At 41.6% G+C, this 18,876-nt stretch overlaps 1 protein-coding gene across 2 annotated transcripts; it reads left to right on the top strand.

The window, feature by feature from the left end:
• Positions 1-2,604: 2,604 nt before the first annotated feature.
• On the top strand, positions 2,605-16,175 carry LOC310788750 (uncharacterized protein). Of its 2 annotated transcripts, XM_083650310.1 has the most exons (7): positions 2,605-2,892; positions 3,987-4,134; positions 9,307-9,539; positions 11,420-11,567; positions 12,185-12,225; positions 13,577-13,699; positions 13,950-16,175. In XM_083650310.1, exons 2-7 carry the CDS (start codon positions 4,026-4,028, stop codon positions 13,983-13,985), a joined length of 690 nt encoding a protein of 229 aa, XP_083506436.1. In that variant the 5' UTR covers positions 2,605-2,892; positions 3,987-4,025; the 3' UTR covers positions 13,986-16,175. The 2 variants fall into 2 exon arrangements, with proteins under 2 accessions (XP_083506436.1, XP_083506437.1); XM_083650311.1 differs by lacking the exon at positions 12,185-12,225.
• Positions 16,176-18,876: the final 2,701 nt, after the last annotated feature.

The raw sequence follows: 18,876 nt of genomic DNA, 5'->3' as shown, positions 1-18,876 counted from the left end.
ATCATGTAAAGTCCATCACAGTATCCAGGTGTAAACAGCTCATTATTTCACATACAAACAGTCTATCTTCCCTGAGCCTACAAAAGATAGCACTTTCTTTCGTCTGTTTTATTTTATTTTATCATCTATACACTTGGTTCTGTATTGAAACTGAAATAGAAAAATCGAATAGAAAAATCAGTCTGCTCACCTGGACTCACGATCAGAATCAGCAGCATTACAACAGTCATCTTTAGGAACCACATCAACACAAAACCCTTAGACAACAATGACAAACATGAGCTGTAGAGAAATCTATATGGAAAAGTTTTGTAGAAATGAGGAAGCTGTGGGTGAGACTTCTCTGTTTCCTGTATCGACCGTCTTAGCACTTGGTCACAGAAGTCCTCCATCCTCCTCCACTAGCATTCACCCATCCTATTTTAAGCATGTGTTGCCTCACCTAAACTACCATCAGCCCTCTACTTATAAGAGCCTTCACTTTTGTTGTTGTTTGTCCCATGCACAATTATCTACTGCATTGGAGATTTTACTATTAGGATTCATACCTTACAGCATCGCAAACATTCACATATGCCAACTGAAATCAATATCACAAATGTACTGTAGTAGATGCATTCATCTTTTACCATGCACCTACTTGGTAACTTGGTTAGACATGTTAAACTCACATAGCCTACAGCGGAAAATAGCAAACATTGCAAACTTCCTCCCGGTGGTGCAGCAACAGTGGAGTAGTACAACAGATATGCAAAAAAAAGAAAGAAAACAAGGCTAGGTCGAAACCTAGCATAGGGCCAGTACGGAAAAGCGTTAACAAGCCTATTCGCTGTAGCTGTTAGTGGCAAAAGTATGAAGGATACTTGTCAAACATATTTCATTGCATGATGATGTTGTGTGTTGTTGTAGGCTACACCTTAAAATCAAATAGCCTACGTGTTTGATTTTAAGATATTTTTACCCCAAAAATAAATAGGCTATTTACCCCTGTGTGGCCCAATGTTTTTAAAATAAATATCATATTATATGATCAATCATATAGGCTCAGGGTGTCCTGCGTGACCCACAGCACCCTCTTTACCCTGAGTTTTCCCTCCTTCCTTCTGGGCGCAGGTATAGGATGCCCCGCTGTTGCAGGAACAGATACAGCCATTATTTTGTTCCTGAGGCTATTCGCTGTCTGAACTGTTGAATTGAATAGTAGCCTACTTCATGCCCCTTTTTCTGTTTTAACTTACATGGTTTCCTGTCCTTTTAAATGTACTATGTTTTAAGACATCCCTACTTTTTACTGTTTCATGTCTGACATGTTTTTAAATTACATTTTTGTTATGCTGCATATGAATTGCCCCAAGGGGATAAATAAAGATTCTCTACTACTTCTACTACTCTATTTAGGCTATTCTCTTAATTGTATTATGTGATCTAATTTGATATCTTATAATAATATATCATCTATATATAGATAGATTTATAGATAGCCTATATACAATTGGATCTGATCAGTGTTGTACAGTAGCTCCATTACTGATGTAAAATGTTATTTTAGGGGTAAAAAACAAATAAAATAAAATATTGAATACTAGAAAATCTGGCCCTCACAAACACAACAAAGAAAACATCATGCAATCAAATCTGTTTGAAAAGTCTGTAGGTGATTGATGTAATTATGTAGGCTATTAGAAAACATTCACTTTAGTAAACGTAATAGCCCCCCCCCCCTCCCACCCAGATTCCCGACTGCTTGTCTTTCTTGGCGCAAGGCACTCTGGGTATTAGCGTAGTTATGGAAGCAGTGCTGCTGCCATTTTGGCCTGAAAAACATTAGCCGGAGGCGTTGACTGTGTCGCCTAGTCTGTCCAAAATGGCGGATTAGCTGTGTGTTGAAGTGTCAGTTCTTTACAAGTTCTTTGGCAACAGCTGAGGAGGCGCGATGCGCTGGATGCGAGGCGGTGTTGGATAGGTACTTTACAACCTGGATTATTTTGGACCAGAAAACATCAAACTGGTGAGTAAAGTAAAGCTGGAAAGTGGAAATAGTTTGCAAAATGCTCTGGAAGGAGTCACGTTTCCTGCATTTCCTTGGCTATACCGCAAGGCTCAGGCTTCCTCGGATTGTTGTGCAGATGACCAGATCGGCTCGCAGATCGGCACGCAGATCGGCACGCAGATCGGCACACAAATAGAGTGGACATGTAGGCTCTACGGGGCGGCGCTAGCACTGGCCCAAAAAAAGGCAAGTCAACCTGAGCTTACAAGGAAAGTAATATGTGGTGGACTTATTTGGAAGTGAAATTTTGTAACTCAAATATTCAAATTTGTAAGACAGAGCAAGGGAAGAGCAAAGGAAAGGAGGCGGGAGAATATTCTCAGAATATGTGAGGGACAGAGAGAGAGAGAGAGAGAGAGAGAGAGAGAGAGTGTGTAAATGGGCCAGTGAAAGGCCCTGCATGATTGGGCGACATCTCTACCCACTGCTATTATTGGCTCAGGCTGGCCCGCTCAACCTGTTTGCAAATATTTTCCTTCTCAGGAATCTTTCTTGTAAATCAGGAACATGTCTTTCCTTCATTTTTTTTTTTTTTTACTCCTCACCTGGCTGGGGAGAGGGAGGGTGGAGAGAGAGACACACAAACAGATAGAGAGAGACAACAGAGTGAGTCAGCATTGTCTGGTTGTGGAGACATTTAACAGCTTCTTCCCTGTTTGTACAGATATTGACAATTGTTACATGTTAGACTACCAGTTTGGAGAAAGTCTTGTCTTGAAGCATCTAAGAAGTTGATTTCAACAAGTTATAAGGTTTGTCTTGAAAAGAGTGTCGTCGTCGTCATCATCTTCAAATAAGGAAGCTTCCTGCAGAACAATTGGGGAATTCCAATTCATTATAAGGTCAGTATGCATGACTTCCTCGTTTTGAATGTCTTTCTTCACATTTCAAGTTTATTTTTAAACTTTTCACTTCACTTTATCTTACCCACTTATGAGTTCAGGCTTTAGACCCACATTTAAAATGGTCCTAGGTCCTAATATTGGCATCTCTCAGAGTATTGGCAGCATTTTCATCCAAAGCTCAAAGGAGTTTGTGGACATTACTGGCTGTTATCCTACAAAGTAGTACAAAGTAGTACAAACTCAAATGTACTCAACAACAGACAACTACTCAATACATAGCCTACAATCTCTACTCTGTTTATATTGTGGTTGGTGACGAGAACCTTGAGGAGGGGGCTGCAGGTTTAAAGGGATAGTTCACTTTTTTCATGTGGGGTTGTATGAGGTACTTGCATACAACTACATGCAGTAGATTGCAGCCGGCGCAGTCCCAGTTTGGAGAAATAGAGACCGGCCGCATCAGGGAAGTAGAACTGTCTGCTGGGTGTGAAGGGGGCCATGAGCAAACATGTAAAAAAACATCAGAAGAAATATATAAAATGCTTCCATACTGCTCACCTGGCGTAATCCAAGTCTCCACTAGCCCTGAGATGTCAAGTTGACTTGAAAAGATGTAATTTACACCCTGATTTAGCTGAAATCTGAGCCAGGTGCTCGATCTATGAGAATAAAAAGCTTCCAGCTGCATAAAGGCTATATTTTCTGGGGGAGGGGTTTACATTTTTGCTCATGGCCCCCTTCACACTCAACAGACACCTCTACTTGCCTGACGCGGCCGGTCTCCATTTGGGACCGCGCCAGCTGCATTCTACTGCATGTAGTACACTGACTGTATGCAGTCAGTGCACTGACTCATACAACCCCACATCAAAAGAAACTGAACTATCCCTTTAAATAGCCTGTATACAGTGGAAATACTGCCTTTTAAGTGCCTTCAGATTGGTGTTTGCAACAGATTTTAGATTTGATCTCACAGTTTTAATCTGGAAAGGAAATTGAGGACACATGACATAATGCCCCATACACTGTTACATGTATTGTAGTTCTTTATAGTTCCCTGAAGTTAAGTTTGACTGGTTAAACTTTATCAGACTACAAAGAAAACCTATGGAATAGGAGACAAGAGAAGAATGGCAGAGAATGGGAAGAGGAGTGCAGAGCGGATGGAGAAGAGGAGAAAAGCAGAGGTGGAGTGCATGCTGTTGCTGGCTCTGCTCCAGCTCACCACCCCCACCTCAGGTAAGTGAACGACTCAAGATTTAAGATTCAACATTTATTGTTTCTATTTTGCTCGAAATTTGAAGGCAATTGTCAGTGCATATTCACATTACAAGACCATACTATACACTGCAATAATAGGTTCAGAATACATGCTACAGCATGCGCTGGGACGCGTCATCAGTGATGTTGACTGGGGTCGTAAGGTGTTTCGGGTCTCTCAACATCATACACCCTCGCCCAGTAGACCCAGCCGAGGCCAATTAAGACCCCAACTCGAGTCCCAGCAGCAGCCACTCACGGATCAGCCTTCCTACTCTGTCTGCAACATTGCCCGCGGAAGGGTTAATCACGCCCAATCCACTGCAATAGAGTTAGTGCTACACCGCAGTATTGTAATGCCTTCGGTGCATGGAGGGTCTAGGCTCTGTGGGTGACTCCAGGCCGGGCTCCTCCTTCGTCTCACCAGACCCTCCCGGGGAAAAAGCAAACCTACCGTGGGCAGAGAGGACGCCTCAAGAAGGCCTGTGCGCTGCACGTCATTCGCCTGCACCGAGCACCTCGCTCTAGCCTGAAGGACCCCAGGCCGCGCCGATCTTTGCACAGATTTTCAGGAGGCTGATCCATAGCGTTTGTGGATTTCTCCCTCACGAGAGAGCCAGGCTGGGGTGCCAAACCCATCCCGTACTGGATGCCGTCTCTCTGACCGTCAACTGTCTCTCCAACTGTCTCATAGAATAGGTACCCAGTAGTTAAATAATAACTACAGTATGTTCTCTCTAAATTCCTCCCAAACTTCCAGATTATTGCTCAGTAGGTAGGTCATACACACCGTGTAACAATAGAATAGATAGATACCCAGTGGTTAAAAAATAACTGTAGAAATTTGTTTGTAAGTTCCCAAATTTTGACCCCCTTATTCCATAACTTCACATCTTCCTCCCCCTGTACCTACATGTATTGATACATACTGCACTGGTACATAGTAGTACAAGAGAAGAGATTACACCATAACTAATAAGTAATTTGTACTGTATGTTGTGGGATGTAATCTAAAGCGTTACCAATGCAAGAATTGGAGGATACTATTGGATATCCTTAGGCTTGACCCTGCATTCTCCACTATGCCACCTTCACACATTTTCAAACCTCTGATCTGTGAGAAAATTAGGAAATGATGGATGCCCACCATCCATCTCAATTGGTGAAATTGAATGAATTGGTTGGTTCCGAGCTTTTTAAGATTACGATTTTGTGAAGGAATTGAGTGTCCCACCCACCCGACCACACACTGCATCATCTTCGTTGTTATTTGCTGTAGTAGGGCCCCCTGCTGAAACAGCAGGCTCATCCTCACTCTAAGCCTGACCAGCATAGCTATGCTTCCTAAAAGAATCCCAATTGTATTATGTTCAAAGGAGAATTTTAGTGTTCTATGGTCTACTTCTACCTCTCTCTGTGGTCTTTCCATCCTGAAAATTGTCTGGGGGAAACACTGCTTGCTTGCCAGTCATTAGAATATTCAAATGTTTAGAAGAGAGTGGAGGAACTTTGCCTAAGGTCACTGAGGAAAGCTGGTGAATGCTTGAGTCTCGGATGGCCATCCTGATTTCTGAACACTATAAGGACGGGTATCTGTTTTTTTGTACAGCATGTAACAAAAGCTCATCTGTTCATCAACCAAGTATGTTGTAGACAATGTCTAGGTTATTGATACAACGTCCTGCTGAGGTCTGAGGCTACCATTACCCATGGGGAGAAACTCAGATCTTTACCTGTTTGGCCTCTATCTGATCTTTTCATGGCTGTGGCTTCTGCCTGTCTACAGTTACCCGCGTCATTTGGATTTTTGATATCTCACTCTAAGATCAGATTTCATCAGATCACATCAGAATACTGTATGTTTTTGTTTGGCTAGAAAATTGTTATGTCAATAATATTACATAATTTAAATCGGTGTGTTGCTTCCTGGCTATGTAGGATTCTGATGATCACAATGTAGTCTCTCCAGCCAGTCTATCTCTTCCACAATCTTTGACTGCTCCAGAGACAGTCTGTACTTCACCTCATTCAAATTTGGACAGAGCAAGAAAAGGTTTCAGACCGGAAGGAAGTTTTATGGTATTCAACCAATCACAACAGATGTTCACGGAAATAAATATATTAAATATATGAATAAATAAAAATTAAATATCTTGTCCAATTTTCATTTCTGCTCAGCAGCTAGCTAGCTAGAATTCGACTAGTTTGTTTTCCAGTCGGAGCTATTAAGTGACTACACAGGGGACACGGAAGTGGGAGAAATGAGCGGATACTTATTTTGACAGGATATCCTACCTTATTTTGACAGGATATGGATATCCTGCCTTATTTTGATGGGATATCCTGCCTTATTTTGACGGGATATCCTACCTTATTTTGACAGGATATCCTGCCTTATTTTTGACAGCATATCCTGCCTTATTTTTGACAGGATATCCAGTCTTATTTTAACGGGATATCCTGCCTTATTTTGACGTGATACCCTGCCTTATTTTGATGGGATATCCTGCCTTATTTTGATGGGATATCCTGCCTTATTTTGACTGGATATCCTGCCTTATTTTGACGGGATACAAAATGTGATGTCACAATGAACCAAAGACTATGGGATTTCAAGATAGTAACTCCCCTACTCCCCCTGTACCCTTTCCCGGCTCCTCTCAACTCAAAACCTATAAAAGCCACTATAATCATAAATAGAAATAAAAGGAAGGAAATGGCATTGTGTTGCTGTAAATCATTCCCAACCTTTTTCATATTAAGGACCCCTAATTTAGTTCACATTGGGGCAATGGGCCCCATATGATGAGATTTGGTCTCTCAGATGCAAATCTGTGTGTGTGTGTTTTTTTACTGTAGCCTAGATATGATTTTGTCCAGAATTCCATATATATTAGGTTGAGAGATAACAGAGAATCCTGGAATCCTCTCAAGGACCACTGGTGGTCCGGACCCCACATTGAGAACCACTTAACCACTTCGATTGTGCAGAGAGAAGAGAGAGAGGAGGACTATCTGTGCCCCTTTTGCACCTGGCCCCTAAACTGTCTGTGCACGTCTCTGGATAGCAGCAGGCAGCAGCAGCTCGTTACATGCACATTGGTTTCTCTCACAATCTGCTCTGCTGTTTCACTCACGTCTTTTCTCTCTCTCTCTCCCCCCCCCCCCTCTCAATCTCTCCCTCTGTCAATAGTCACAGCTGTATCTGTAGGTTCTTCACAATAAAAATCGTCGGGGGGGCTTTGTCAATGAGTTCGCCTTATATGAATCAGCAGAACTAAACACTAGTTGGTAGGCCTAGATGTCAAACAGAAACAAAACAAAAAAAAGAGGGGAAACTAAACTAAAGCAGCCTATAGCCTGTTAAAATGTATTTTCCTTGTTCACTTTTGACGGGGAAGAGAAGGCAGGTGAAGTGACACTCACCACCACCGGGCTACCGTAGGCTACTCAGCTGCAGCAGCTCAGCTGCACTGACGCTGCACCTGGATCCTGTCTGTGACAAGCGGCTTGTCCAGTCGTATGCAGCGTTCTGCACCATAGACATCAGTTCGCGCAAACAGATGCGGGATTCCCGCAATCCTGCGCCCAATTTCAGGCACTGATTGTGCAGAAAAGGAGGGGGCGCCTGGGCGCACACCAGCAATTTTTGTTTTTGTTTGTTGTTGTTTTGTGAGGGCTACAGAGCGCCCTAGCCGAACTGGCGCCCCAGGCAGGAAACTGTTTCGCCTGTAGCGTGAGCCGGCCCTGAGGAGGAGGAGGAGGAGGAGGAGGAGGAGGGGGGGGGGGGGGAATGTTGTGTTTGTACTGTCTGCGGCCCAGCTGCAGCTCCGCTCTGGTCTCGCGCTCGAGAGAGAAAAGCAGAGGGTGAATTTTACATGGTGCACTGCACCTTTGGACAAGAATCACGAAACAACCCCAAATGAAAATGAAAAACTGACTTCATAGCGTTCTAGAGAACAAGTTGGTGAACAATTTAATGTGTTTACCTCAATGCAGAAATCTCCCATTGTGATTACATTAGAGCGTGTTCAGAGCGGGGAGTTTGTCCTGCCTATTCTCTGCTGCGGCGATAACCAGGCTCGCGTCACCAGGCTCTTTTAACAATATACTAAAGAGGTTAATTTGGCCTACTTGTATATATTAATTAGGCCAGTTAGGCAATGTTTGTACCTGACATGTTTCGGCTGCTGTTACTGCAGTCTTCATCAGAGGTGTCTTTTAACGATAGTTAAACTTCAACCACTTCAACTTTCAACCATTTTGAGCAACGCTGTTTCCATACAGGCCACCAGCGTTGGCTTGTTGTTGATATTTATAAAGATTTTGTACCTCTCATATAAGGTTTTTCTTGATGCGGTGGGCAAACTGTCATGGCATCGCTTTCCGGTAAAAAAAAATCCTGTCTGAGCACAGCCAAAGAGTATAGTGAGACAAGAGGAGACGATCTTCGCCTTCATTTCTTGTTTTTTTCCATAGGTTTTTTCAAATCAAGCAGCATGCCGTTTTGTCACATATCTGGGGGGTAAGTCCCTCTTTAAAAACAGGGGGGTCATGTCTACTCAAACAATTATATCATTTTTAAACAGTTATGTTTCTGTATAAATCATTACAATATGTTCCCGTGAGGTGGGGATGTGTTTTGCTGCTGCCTGGCGGGGGTGCAAAACTCGGCATAACACCTGGACAGGGGACTGCAATCTTCCCTGCTTTAAGGCACGCGCAAACAGGTGCGGAAGCACTAATAGGGGATATTGCCTGTACGACTATAGGGCCCACCATCTGCAGGATTTTTCTACACTGTTTGAGTCTTGAAAAAAGGCCACAAAGTGTTGATCGGTGATTGTTGAGGAGAAGATCACAAAACGTATCTCATAAAACAGACCAATGTAGACATTTTGTTTCTGTGAGAACAAGCTACATTCCAATTCATGACTTTAGCTCTTTCCATTCTTTCAGCGGCAGCAACTACACTGGGTGATGATGGTGCTTTTGATCATCTGTAGGCAATTTGATGTCTATTCTGACATTTATTTGACCTAAGTCTGCATCTCTTTTCTCTAAACCTACGGTTTTACACCCCCCCTCCCTATCCCTTTATCACACAACAACAACAACAACAACAACAACAACACCCAATCACTGTTTCAGCTCAGAGCAACAGGACCACTTCCCCTAACACCACCACCAGTGCTTCATCAGCGAGGCCTGCAGCTCTGGGTTACAGCACTCTCCCGGCTGACGTCACGGTGGCGGTCGGGGAGTCTGCGGTGTTTCGCTGTGGAGTGTCACCCGCCTGGTCCCAACTCACACTCACACTCTACGGGGGTTATGGCAACCACAGCATCACCTGCCCTGGAGGTGCAGTGGAGAATATCCCGCAGGTGAGACGGTGACCTTTGACCTCTTCAGTCTCTCTCTCTCTCCTCTCTGTCTCTCTCTCACTGTATTTCACTCTAGCTCTTCTTTTTTCTTTCCTCTCTCCCTCTGCGACACTGTCGACTCTTACTGTCACACAGAGAGATGGGCAGTATTTGTATTTGAAATGTGTACTTTAATTACTTTTTAGTATTTTGTAATTTGACTTGAGTGGGGGGGATGCAATTTGTATTGTATCAAGATACATTTAGGCCTAGCATCTTTGAAATACGTAAATGGGGTGTCAAATATTTGGATTTCCATATTTTCTGAGATACAGCTCTGTTTTGACTGATTCTCTGGACATGTCACCTGACTTGCTTGATGCATGTGCCAGCTAGTGACTACATGAGTCAAAGATAGCTGTACTCAAAAGCAACTAAAAAGAAACATAATGCAAGTAAACAGTGAAAAGGTTTGCGAACTAAACCAAACTAACTAAATAAACAAACAGGCAAAGTACACCAGATACGTTACGGCTGCGTTGCGGATCTGGCAAAACTGACGGATCGACTCTCGCCCATGTTAATTGATGGGCGATACATGCGGTACAGAAAAATTACGCACCTGTTCTATTTTTGTCGGATCCCGCATACGTCTGACAGATTACATGACTGTGGGTCTATTCGCAGCCGTATCGGAGCGGTGTACATTAGCCCTAACTAACTAAGTAACTAAAATTACACACTTAAAATAAGAAATAATTATGTTAATCATGTTCAACAGGCAAAAAAGATAACTAAATATTTAGATAATAATGTTTAGTTGACCCTTTTGTTTTATGCAAGTCAGCTGTTTGGAACTTCATGCTTCATTTATTATTGTCAAATAGACACCTAAAGGCAAATGATGTTTCAGTGTAGGCCTATAGATGATGTTTCAGTGTATATATATATATATATATATAGCCTATAGATGTTTCAGTGTAGGCCAGTGTAGGCCTATAGGTTTCAATGTAGGCCTTTAGATGTATCTTTGCTCACACCAGTAACTTGTAATTAATTTTGATACATTATGTTTCAGTGTAGGCCTATAGATGTCTTTTTGCTCACACCAGTAACTTGTAATTAATTTTGATACATGTAATAGTCATCTATTTGTGCTTTGTATATTTTTGCCTATCTCTGGTCACACACACATATGTAGCCTACACCAGCTCTTATCTGCCCTCTATCCATCACACTAGAAAGAGCTGTTGTTGCTGCTGCATGTTTCATGGGTTTAATTAATGATTTTACTTTAATTGTACATGGTCGTTTATTGGTAGAGCCAATTTCAGGATGTGTTATGTGAACGTAAAACCAAACCAATGTGCAGACAGCAGCGGCCTCGCCCGCAGCTTGGCTGCTGCGTGGCCTCACTTGCTCTATTGGCATGCTCAGTGCACAATTGCTCAACTTTCACTGATGACATCACAATGATGTCACAATTCTATGATCACTGATTAGGTCACAATGCCTATGAAATCAGTGCCTATGACATCATCAGTGATGTCATAAGATGACTTTGCTCTTATGACATCACTATGACATCATCAGTGCCTATGACATCATCAGTGATGTCATAAGATGATTTTGCTCTTATGACATCAGCTATGACATCATCAGTGTGTCAAAAATCGAAACAAACAGACAGAGATTGCCCACTTGCCCCTTTTATAGATATAATATAGATAGATAGATAGATAGATAGATGGATGGATAGATAGATAGATAGATAGATAGATAGATAGATAGATAGATAGATAGATAGATAAATTGCCAACCATGCTGAGGTGATCTGTTCCAGGCGACCCTGAATCACATGCCCCTCTTCATCCCTGCCTCCCTCCTCTGCCTCTCTCCAGGCTGTCTATGGGAGTTGTACGGATGAGAATGGACAGCTGCTGGCTGTGTGGACCATCAGGGGAACCTCCTTCTCTGACAACTCCACTCGAGTCGTATGCAGGCGGCCAGGCCACCCGGACGCACCGGTCGCCTTCCTGCATGTTTATGGTGAAGACTTCTTTATCTCCTTCCTCTGCTTCATATCAATATTTAACAACATTGAATCCTAGAAGCAATAAAGGCAAAGCTTTGAAACTACAGTGTGACCAACTTACCATTCTGCTCACCTGGCATCATGATCAGAACTGCCAATGAAACGATATCTTGAGGAACCACAGGACATCAACCTGTAACGGGCTGATGATATAACACCAAAATTAATTTCAGTGTAGCCAGTTCACATTAGCCACATTGCGTTTCCTGTCCATTTATACTAGACTAGAAGTGGAGAATTAACTCACCCTTTACTTATACTCCCACCACTTATATAGCCTCAGCCAGGAAGGATTTATTACATCACTGATGACATCACAATTGCTCGAGTGACATCACTGATGACATCACAATTGCTCAAGTGACATCACTGATGACATCACTGATGATGACATCACTTCAAATCGTGACTGACACCGCTCAGAGAGACATCGCCCACTTAGGTGGCATTCACACACAACGCACTGTTTTCAGTTAGAACGCTATGGAAATCATGTCGAGAGCACTTCCATTGTGCACAAAACAGCGCACGGAGTGATTTTTTTCCCGCTTTGTTTTGTTTTCCCCTGCAGTGGCGTGCACTAGAGATGAGGACACAACGCCCACACGGACGGTAGCCAGCTGGTTTTGTCTGTTTGATGTTGTTCACTGTCAACATGAAAGCCAGATTATTGCCAATTCTGGCAGCAGCGGAGGTTGAGGATCCCTCTGGGAGGAGAAAATGCAGGAGTGAAAAGACGAGCAGCGCGCTTTTCCTCCAAATGTTCAACCTTTTTCAGCTTAAAAACGCCCATAGCGCTCCTCCAAAAACAAAAGACGCCACCAGCGCTAAACGCCAGGTGCGTTCCTTGAAAGAAGAGCACGTTTAGCGCATCCTTACATAGAGAATGAATTGCAGAAAGGTGCTGGCAGCTCCAAAAACGCTTTTGGTGTGAATGTCCCCTTAGCCAATTTTAGATGTATACATTTCTCTGTGAAAGCAATAACCACAGTAAATACTCACAGGATATACAGTAGCATAAAATAGCAGTCACCAAGACACTTAGTTCCTGTTTGTAATTATGTCGTTGGTACAAGCAGGTCTTTCAGGTTATGCAAGACAACCAAAACATCTTTGGAATGAAATACAGTTTGTTTCAACACATACGCTTCTCCAGCTGTACCTCTACCTTTTGGTCATATTTGGCTCAGTTATATCTAGATAATCATGTGGATGAAGATAGCTTGATTTAAATTGGAAATGTAATCTTCGCTGCGCTGTGTGCAGTCATCAGTACAGCGCATGTGTGCAATGCGCATGCGCACTGCATATTGTATGTGTCCCAGAACACAACACTTATTGATGTGTCCTGGGACACATTCAAAGGCCTGTAAAACTCTTCTGAGGGATAATTACAGCTTCCATCAGTTCACACTCCTTACCTGCACATAACATAACATTTTGAAACTAGAGGCCTAAGTATTTCCTATGGTGCCTTCATTACTTACATCAGCATGCATTTTGAGTTGACCTAAGTGTTGTTAGAAATCCCTACCCACAAGCCTGTTCACTGTCAAAAGTCAGGTTTTGCTTGGTGTCAAAAGGGTGTACGTGCAGTTACAGTTATGCCCATTCGGCAGCAAACAAACCCCACTTTTACTGTTTTGTTTGTAACTGGGGTTTCAGTTTTTGTTTTAGGGTCATGATTTCAGTTGTGTCCTTATGGCACTGAAAAGATCTCACTGAGACCTTTCAATTGATCAACAAGTTAAGTGAGGATGGAGAGAGAATGGCATTCTCCTTCTTAGCAAAAATGTTCAATGCATTAAGAATAGACTGGGGGGATGCCCAATGGCTCCCCCTTCTCAATCGTCCCCCCCATCCTCTGTCTCTCCCTTTCTCTTGCCACCTTTCCTCCTCATCTCCTTCACCCCCCCCCCCCCCCCCCCCCCCCCCATCCTCCCTCCTCCTGTCACCACTGTAGATGATGGCAGTAACTTTGCCACTCTCATTGGCTGTGCCATCGGAGGCTTCTTTGGCATCCTGTTGGTGTTCGGTTTGGCGTACACCATGCTGCGGAAATCTGAGAGACTCCAGCGGTGTTTTGGTAAGTAGTGCTTCACTTTTAAAGGGATACTTTTGTGTATGTATTCAGTTATTTGTTGTTTCCGTTCCAGCTTATCATCTTTGCCTATCTTTACAAGATTTTCATTATCTTGAACCAAGCCATTTATGACACAGAATCATACGGTAGCCTAATGTTATTCTTGTGTAGAAATGTAAAGCTGAAAATAAATAGATTAATTCAATAGAAATCGATAATAGAAAAGTGATGTATGATCTCTTTGTGCCTTTAGGAGGAAAAGAAGAGGACGATGATGTCGTCACAATAGTAACAAAGGACTAAAAAGAGACGCAAAGATGAGAGACTTTGATTTGATCACAGCAGATGATTTGTAAAACAAACTTATTTCCAGAGCTGAAGTTCATTCACTTTCAAATCAGTCGAAAACGGAAACACAAACTGGAATTAATTTACTAATGATGGGGCATTAATTCTTAATTATTTCTCAATTGGCTTGCTATGAAAAGCGTCATTCGAAAACATTTTGACTGTTTCAATTTTTTAAGATTTTTTTTTATCAAGGGAATTGGAAGCTGATTTGAACACAGACCTGGAAATGACATTTTGGACAGAGGCTGGCCACTGGCTCTATCTACACAGGTAGAGAAAACATTTGATTTCCATCCACTGTGACCGCAAACATATTCAGGTCTTTGCTCTGCCTCTGCTCTGCCCTCATTAATTGGCCCAGCTTACCTTGCACACAACAGGCAGTCACACAGCCTGACAACATAGTAGGCTATTATTGGTCAAGTGTTGAGATTCAGAAAGGATTACATCAGATACTTGCTTTTTTTTTATCCTGCCATCGCCACATCGGCCAGTTTAGTGCACCAGGCGAGCGAGATAAATGTAAACAAAATCTAATGAATTTTCCATGAAACGATTTTATCTGGGGTCATTTAGCAAATTTGATTGTCTGTCCCTGTGTGAAGCATGCTGTGGCCGCCCTTGCACCTTTATATGTATTGTATATAATATTTAAAACATATAGTATTGCTGTAGGTTTTGAATGAAAATAAATTTTATGTGTAAAATTGTTTATTTTTTTCTGTATGTCAATCAATTTGTACATATTGAAAATTACTTTCGTTTTAAAAAGGAAGGATTTGAGGTGTCAAATAAGTCTGTAAAGTTTGAACAATTTCTCCAACTTAATGTGCAATAACTTTTGGCCGCATATACAGTAAATGTGCATGGGTCTTTGAGCGAATCCCAGCAGATCCACAATACAATGAAGATGACTCTAATTGCTTTGTCCCCCCCCCCCCATATACAGTACCTGAATTTGTTTTTCTGCTGTTACCAGTGGTTAACAAATGTGTACAATACAATCTACAAACAAATTGGAGGAAAAACTACTTGTACATTGCGCCACCATCCTCGTCATGCCCATTTAGGAATTTCCACAGTTTGTCCACTGGAGGGAAGCACTTAAAGAGGAGATGCCAAGCCAGTCCACCACTGTGACCTCATGGAGCAAAGCATACACTTTAGCCTACATAAAGGAAACATAACAGGATAACAAGGATAATTTACTCTCCTTTTTCCCTCCCTCATCTGTTACAGCTGCATTTAGTTTCCATCAGAACTTAATTCACTTTCTAATCAGTTAAAAGTGTCTTATTCAATTGATTGAATTGGAAAGGAAGCATGCAGTGATTAATCGAGGTGACAAAGTCCTAATTCTGTTGTGGTAGTTAATTGTCTTTACATAGAAGCAAAGTAAGTCATAGTTCAATTACTGCTTTTAGTCACAGTTACTAAATATAGTCAAAGTCAAGCTTATGATGATGATGATGAAGTTTGTCTTTTATATTGTTCCTTTTTTATATAGATAGATAGATAGATAGATAGATAGATAGATAGATAGATAGATAGATACGTTTTATTCATGGTGCCCAGCCCGTCTGGGCTTACAAGACACAAATCATTCAAGTTCAACAATACAAACAAATTAACAAACAAGTTACAAAAAGCTCAAACATAAACAAGACAATTCTCCATTCTGAGTTTTCAAGCTCTCCCAATAAACCTGGCCAAACTGAAGACTTGCATCTCTGAATACGAATAGCCATTCCAACTTAGCATCATCTCCTGGCCAGAATAGTTCAGGTTTCTTATTTTGCATTAACTGAAATAGAAGCAATCTTGGTTGCTCATATAGTGAACAATGAAACAAAAAATGAAATTCATCTTCCACAACACCTAATTCACATACAGTACAAAATCTCTCCTCCTCAGCAATAGAATTGAACCTGCCCACCTCAATAGCCAGAGGGATATATCTGTTCCTGTGCTTTCCTTTAAATTCTCGACTTTTGAACGATGAGGTATTTTATACATGTATACATTATATCAATGTGTTCTGTTTCTTGTTTGTTTTTGTTTCCTTGTTTGCCTGTTCACCCTGTGCACAGTGACACATGTTTCATAAGAGTTCCCCCTGACCCAATAAAAGTTGGATGATGTCAAACCAGGAAGTTAGTGTGAATAAATCTGAGGTGAGGTGAGAGATGCTTTGTCTTCTAGATGAATCTCATCTTTCAGGTTTTTGTATTTTTCCCTAGAATTATCTTTTTCATGGTCAACTGAACAATGGTTTTAGCAGTGCATGGGATGATTGGGAGCTGATCTTTTTGCACCATAAAACCTGACATTTTCCCTGCTCCAATAACCATATAATTATTTGGTGTTGCAGTCCTCTAAACAATAACAGGCTAAAGCCAAAGCTGACCCTGCAGCCTTAATACAAAAAATTCTATGAATGAACACAAGTTCTCTAGTTTTTACAATTCAACTAGGCAAATTAAGCTCTGGAAAATGTCACATGCCAATTTGACTGCCTTCGAGACAGACAGAAACACACACACACACACACACACACACACACACACACACACACACACACACACACACACACACACACACACACACACACACACACACACACACACACACACACACACACACACAGGGTAATCAGCAGGAGAGAATTCTCTCTCATCTCCTAGTTGTTACAACAGATGTGGTATGGAGCAATGTGTTGACTCAGCTGACTCAGTTCACTTGCCTCAGGGTTCTGCTGCGAATATGAAGCGTAACTTGCATTACACAATAATATGATGTATTAGAAGTCACCCTTTCCCAACAAGAAACTAAGACCCATCTTATAACTTTGTCTGAATGGATCATACTGACACTCTTGTCATGTGGGGACAAACCAGAAACCCACTTGTGTTTCATTTTGGACTAACCAAACCTGAATAAAGCAGGCCCTACATGTCAGATATGACAGAGCAGCCAGACACAAGTGTCAAGTGAACTAGAGAGCTCACTTACAGTACCTTCTAAACATTGGAGTAACTTCTTAAAATCTCTTAAGATCTTTGTAAATATCTCTTATCTGATAGAATTTCACCACACTGCTATGTACTGTAAGCTAACCTGTTCTCACTCAGCTCTTTAGTCCTGCTGTTTAGGGACAAACACACTGAATACCACCATAGACAGGCATGTGTTGCCAAATGTGTGTGTGTGTGTGTGTGTGTGTGTGTGTGTGTGTGTGTGTGTGTGTGTGTGTGTGTGTGTGTGTGCGTGCGCGCGCGTGTGTGTGTGTGTGTGTGTGTGTGTGTGTGTGTGTGTGTGTGTGTGCACGTGCGTGTGTGCATGTGTGTATGCGTATGTGTGCACGTGCGTGTGTCCACTGATAACCTACATTGTGAGGTGTGTGTTCTCAAGATGACCTTTAGCTGACACTGAATCAGTTTGACATTCTATACTTATCACTACCAGACAAAACCCAGGTTAAACTGTTGCGATAAAAGTTAAATAATTACAAGTTGAAATATGTTAGGTTAAATCAGTGACAACGGAGATAATAAGATGGGGTATTACGGTATTTATAGAACAAGATCTGTTTAACTGCCCAAACTGTCCACACATAGTGGACCGATGAGAGAAAAACTTAATTTACATAAGACACACCGTCTCCGATTTTTAACCCTGCAACATAGATCTTCATCTCTCTGTCTAAACAGGGAGAGCCACATACGATAAGTGCCAAAAAAGCAGACAAAAACCCAAATGACTTATAAGATGCATGTTTCCACTTGTGTTATTTGTTCTATATGGACTACTAACATACACTTTGGTTTCAATGTCCTCAGGAGATTTGGATGATTTGATTGTTAATAATCATTTTCATTCTACTTTCATTTCATTTAGGATTTTTATTATTAAACCTTACGTATAAAGGTTTAAACATGCATATTAATGGAACTGTTTAAGTGTAAATCTTTGTCATGTCAATCTGTTTCATAGGTGATACAACAAGCCAATGTAACAGCCTAGTTACATTTTAAAGCTGTTTAGTCCACAACTTTTAATTCTATAGGTTTTTAACTTGTAATAGTTTAACTGTATCACTTAAGACTCCTGCTGTTTCCTAATATTTGTGTCAGGGCTTCAAATGGGCTTTCAGCTTGGTCTTGCTGCTGGGTCCCCGTGTGACGAGACTGAGAGTACCGTAGTAATATAGGCCGACGTCATATTGTACCTGCTACATTTAAAGATGGATGTCGTAAAATGCCTGATTATGTTGTCATGGAGATGCTCATTGGTGCAGATAAGATGTGTTGCCATGGAAAACGTGTCATCTCTGTGAGTGCTGCAGTGGCAGTTTGTGTCATGCACTGTCCACAAATCAGAAAATCGTTACCCACTGAGCAATTTCATGTCTAAAAGACATTTATAAAACGTTAATCTAGATTAAGGCTATGGAAGGTTTAAAAGTGAAAGTTTAGTAGACGTCTAGTCTTAGCCTAGACGTAATTTCAACGTCTAATGGACGTCTATATTGGATGTTTTTAGACCTTGAATAAACATCTATGTAAAAAATAAAATACTGCCACAACCTGGATTTGAACCCGGGTCCATGGCAGCCCAACACCTTAACCACTGTGCTATCTGTTCCCTGAAATAGAATGGCACCTTGGACTGATACATGTTTAAAGCATTATCTGTTCGTTGAGGGCAGGCTTAGTTGTAACTTTTACCCGCCGCTCCTGCACACCACAGCACAGGTTAAATGATGAGACATAAATATACATTAGGCCTACGTAAAGTTATGGCATGAACGTGTTTTTATTGAGAAAAGT

This window comes from Poromitra crassiceps (genome assembly GCF_964638095.1).
Source record: "Poromitra crassiceps genome assembly, chromosome: 1".
NCBI lineage: Eukaryota > Metazoa > Chordata > Actinopteri > Beryciformes > Melamphaidae > Poromitra > Poromitra crassiceps.
The sequence above is the reverse complement of the archived record's forward strand: the minus strand, read 5'-3'. Positions and strand labels throughout refer to the sequence as shown.

Coding starts and splice junctions, on each gene's coding strand:
- LOC310788750 (XM_083650310.1), top strand. CDS start 4,026: ATGGCAGAGAATGGGAAGAGGAGTGCAGAGCGGATGGAGAAGAGGAGA. Junction 4,135..9,306: donor GCTCACCACCCCCACCTCAG/GTAAGTGAACGA, acceptor TCACTGTTTCAG/CTCAGAGCAACAGGACCACT. Junction 11,568..12,184: donor CGCCTTCCTGCATGTTTATG/GTGAAGACTTCT, acceptor TTTCCCCTGCAG/TGGCGTGCACTAGAGATGAG.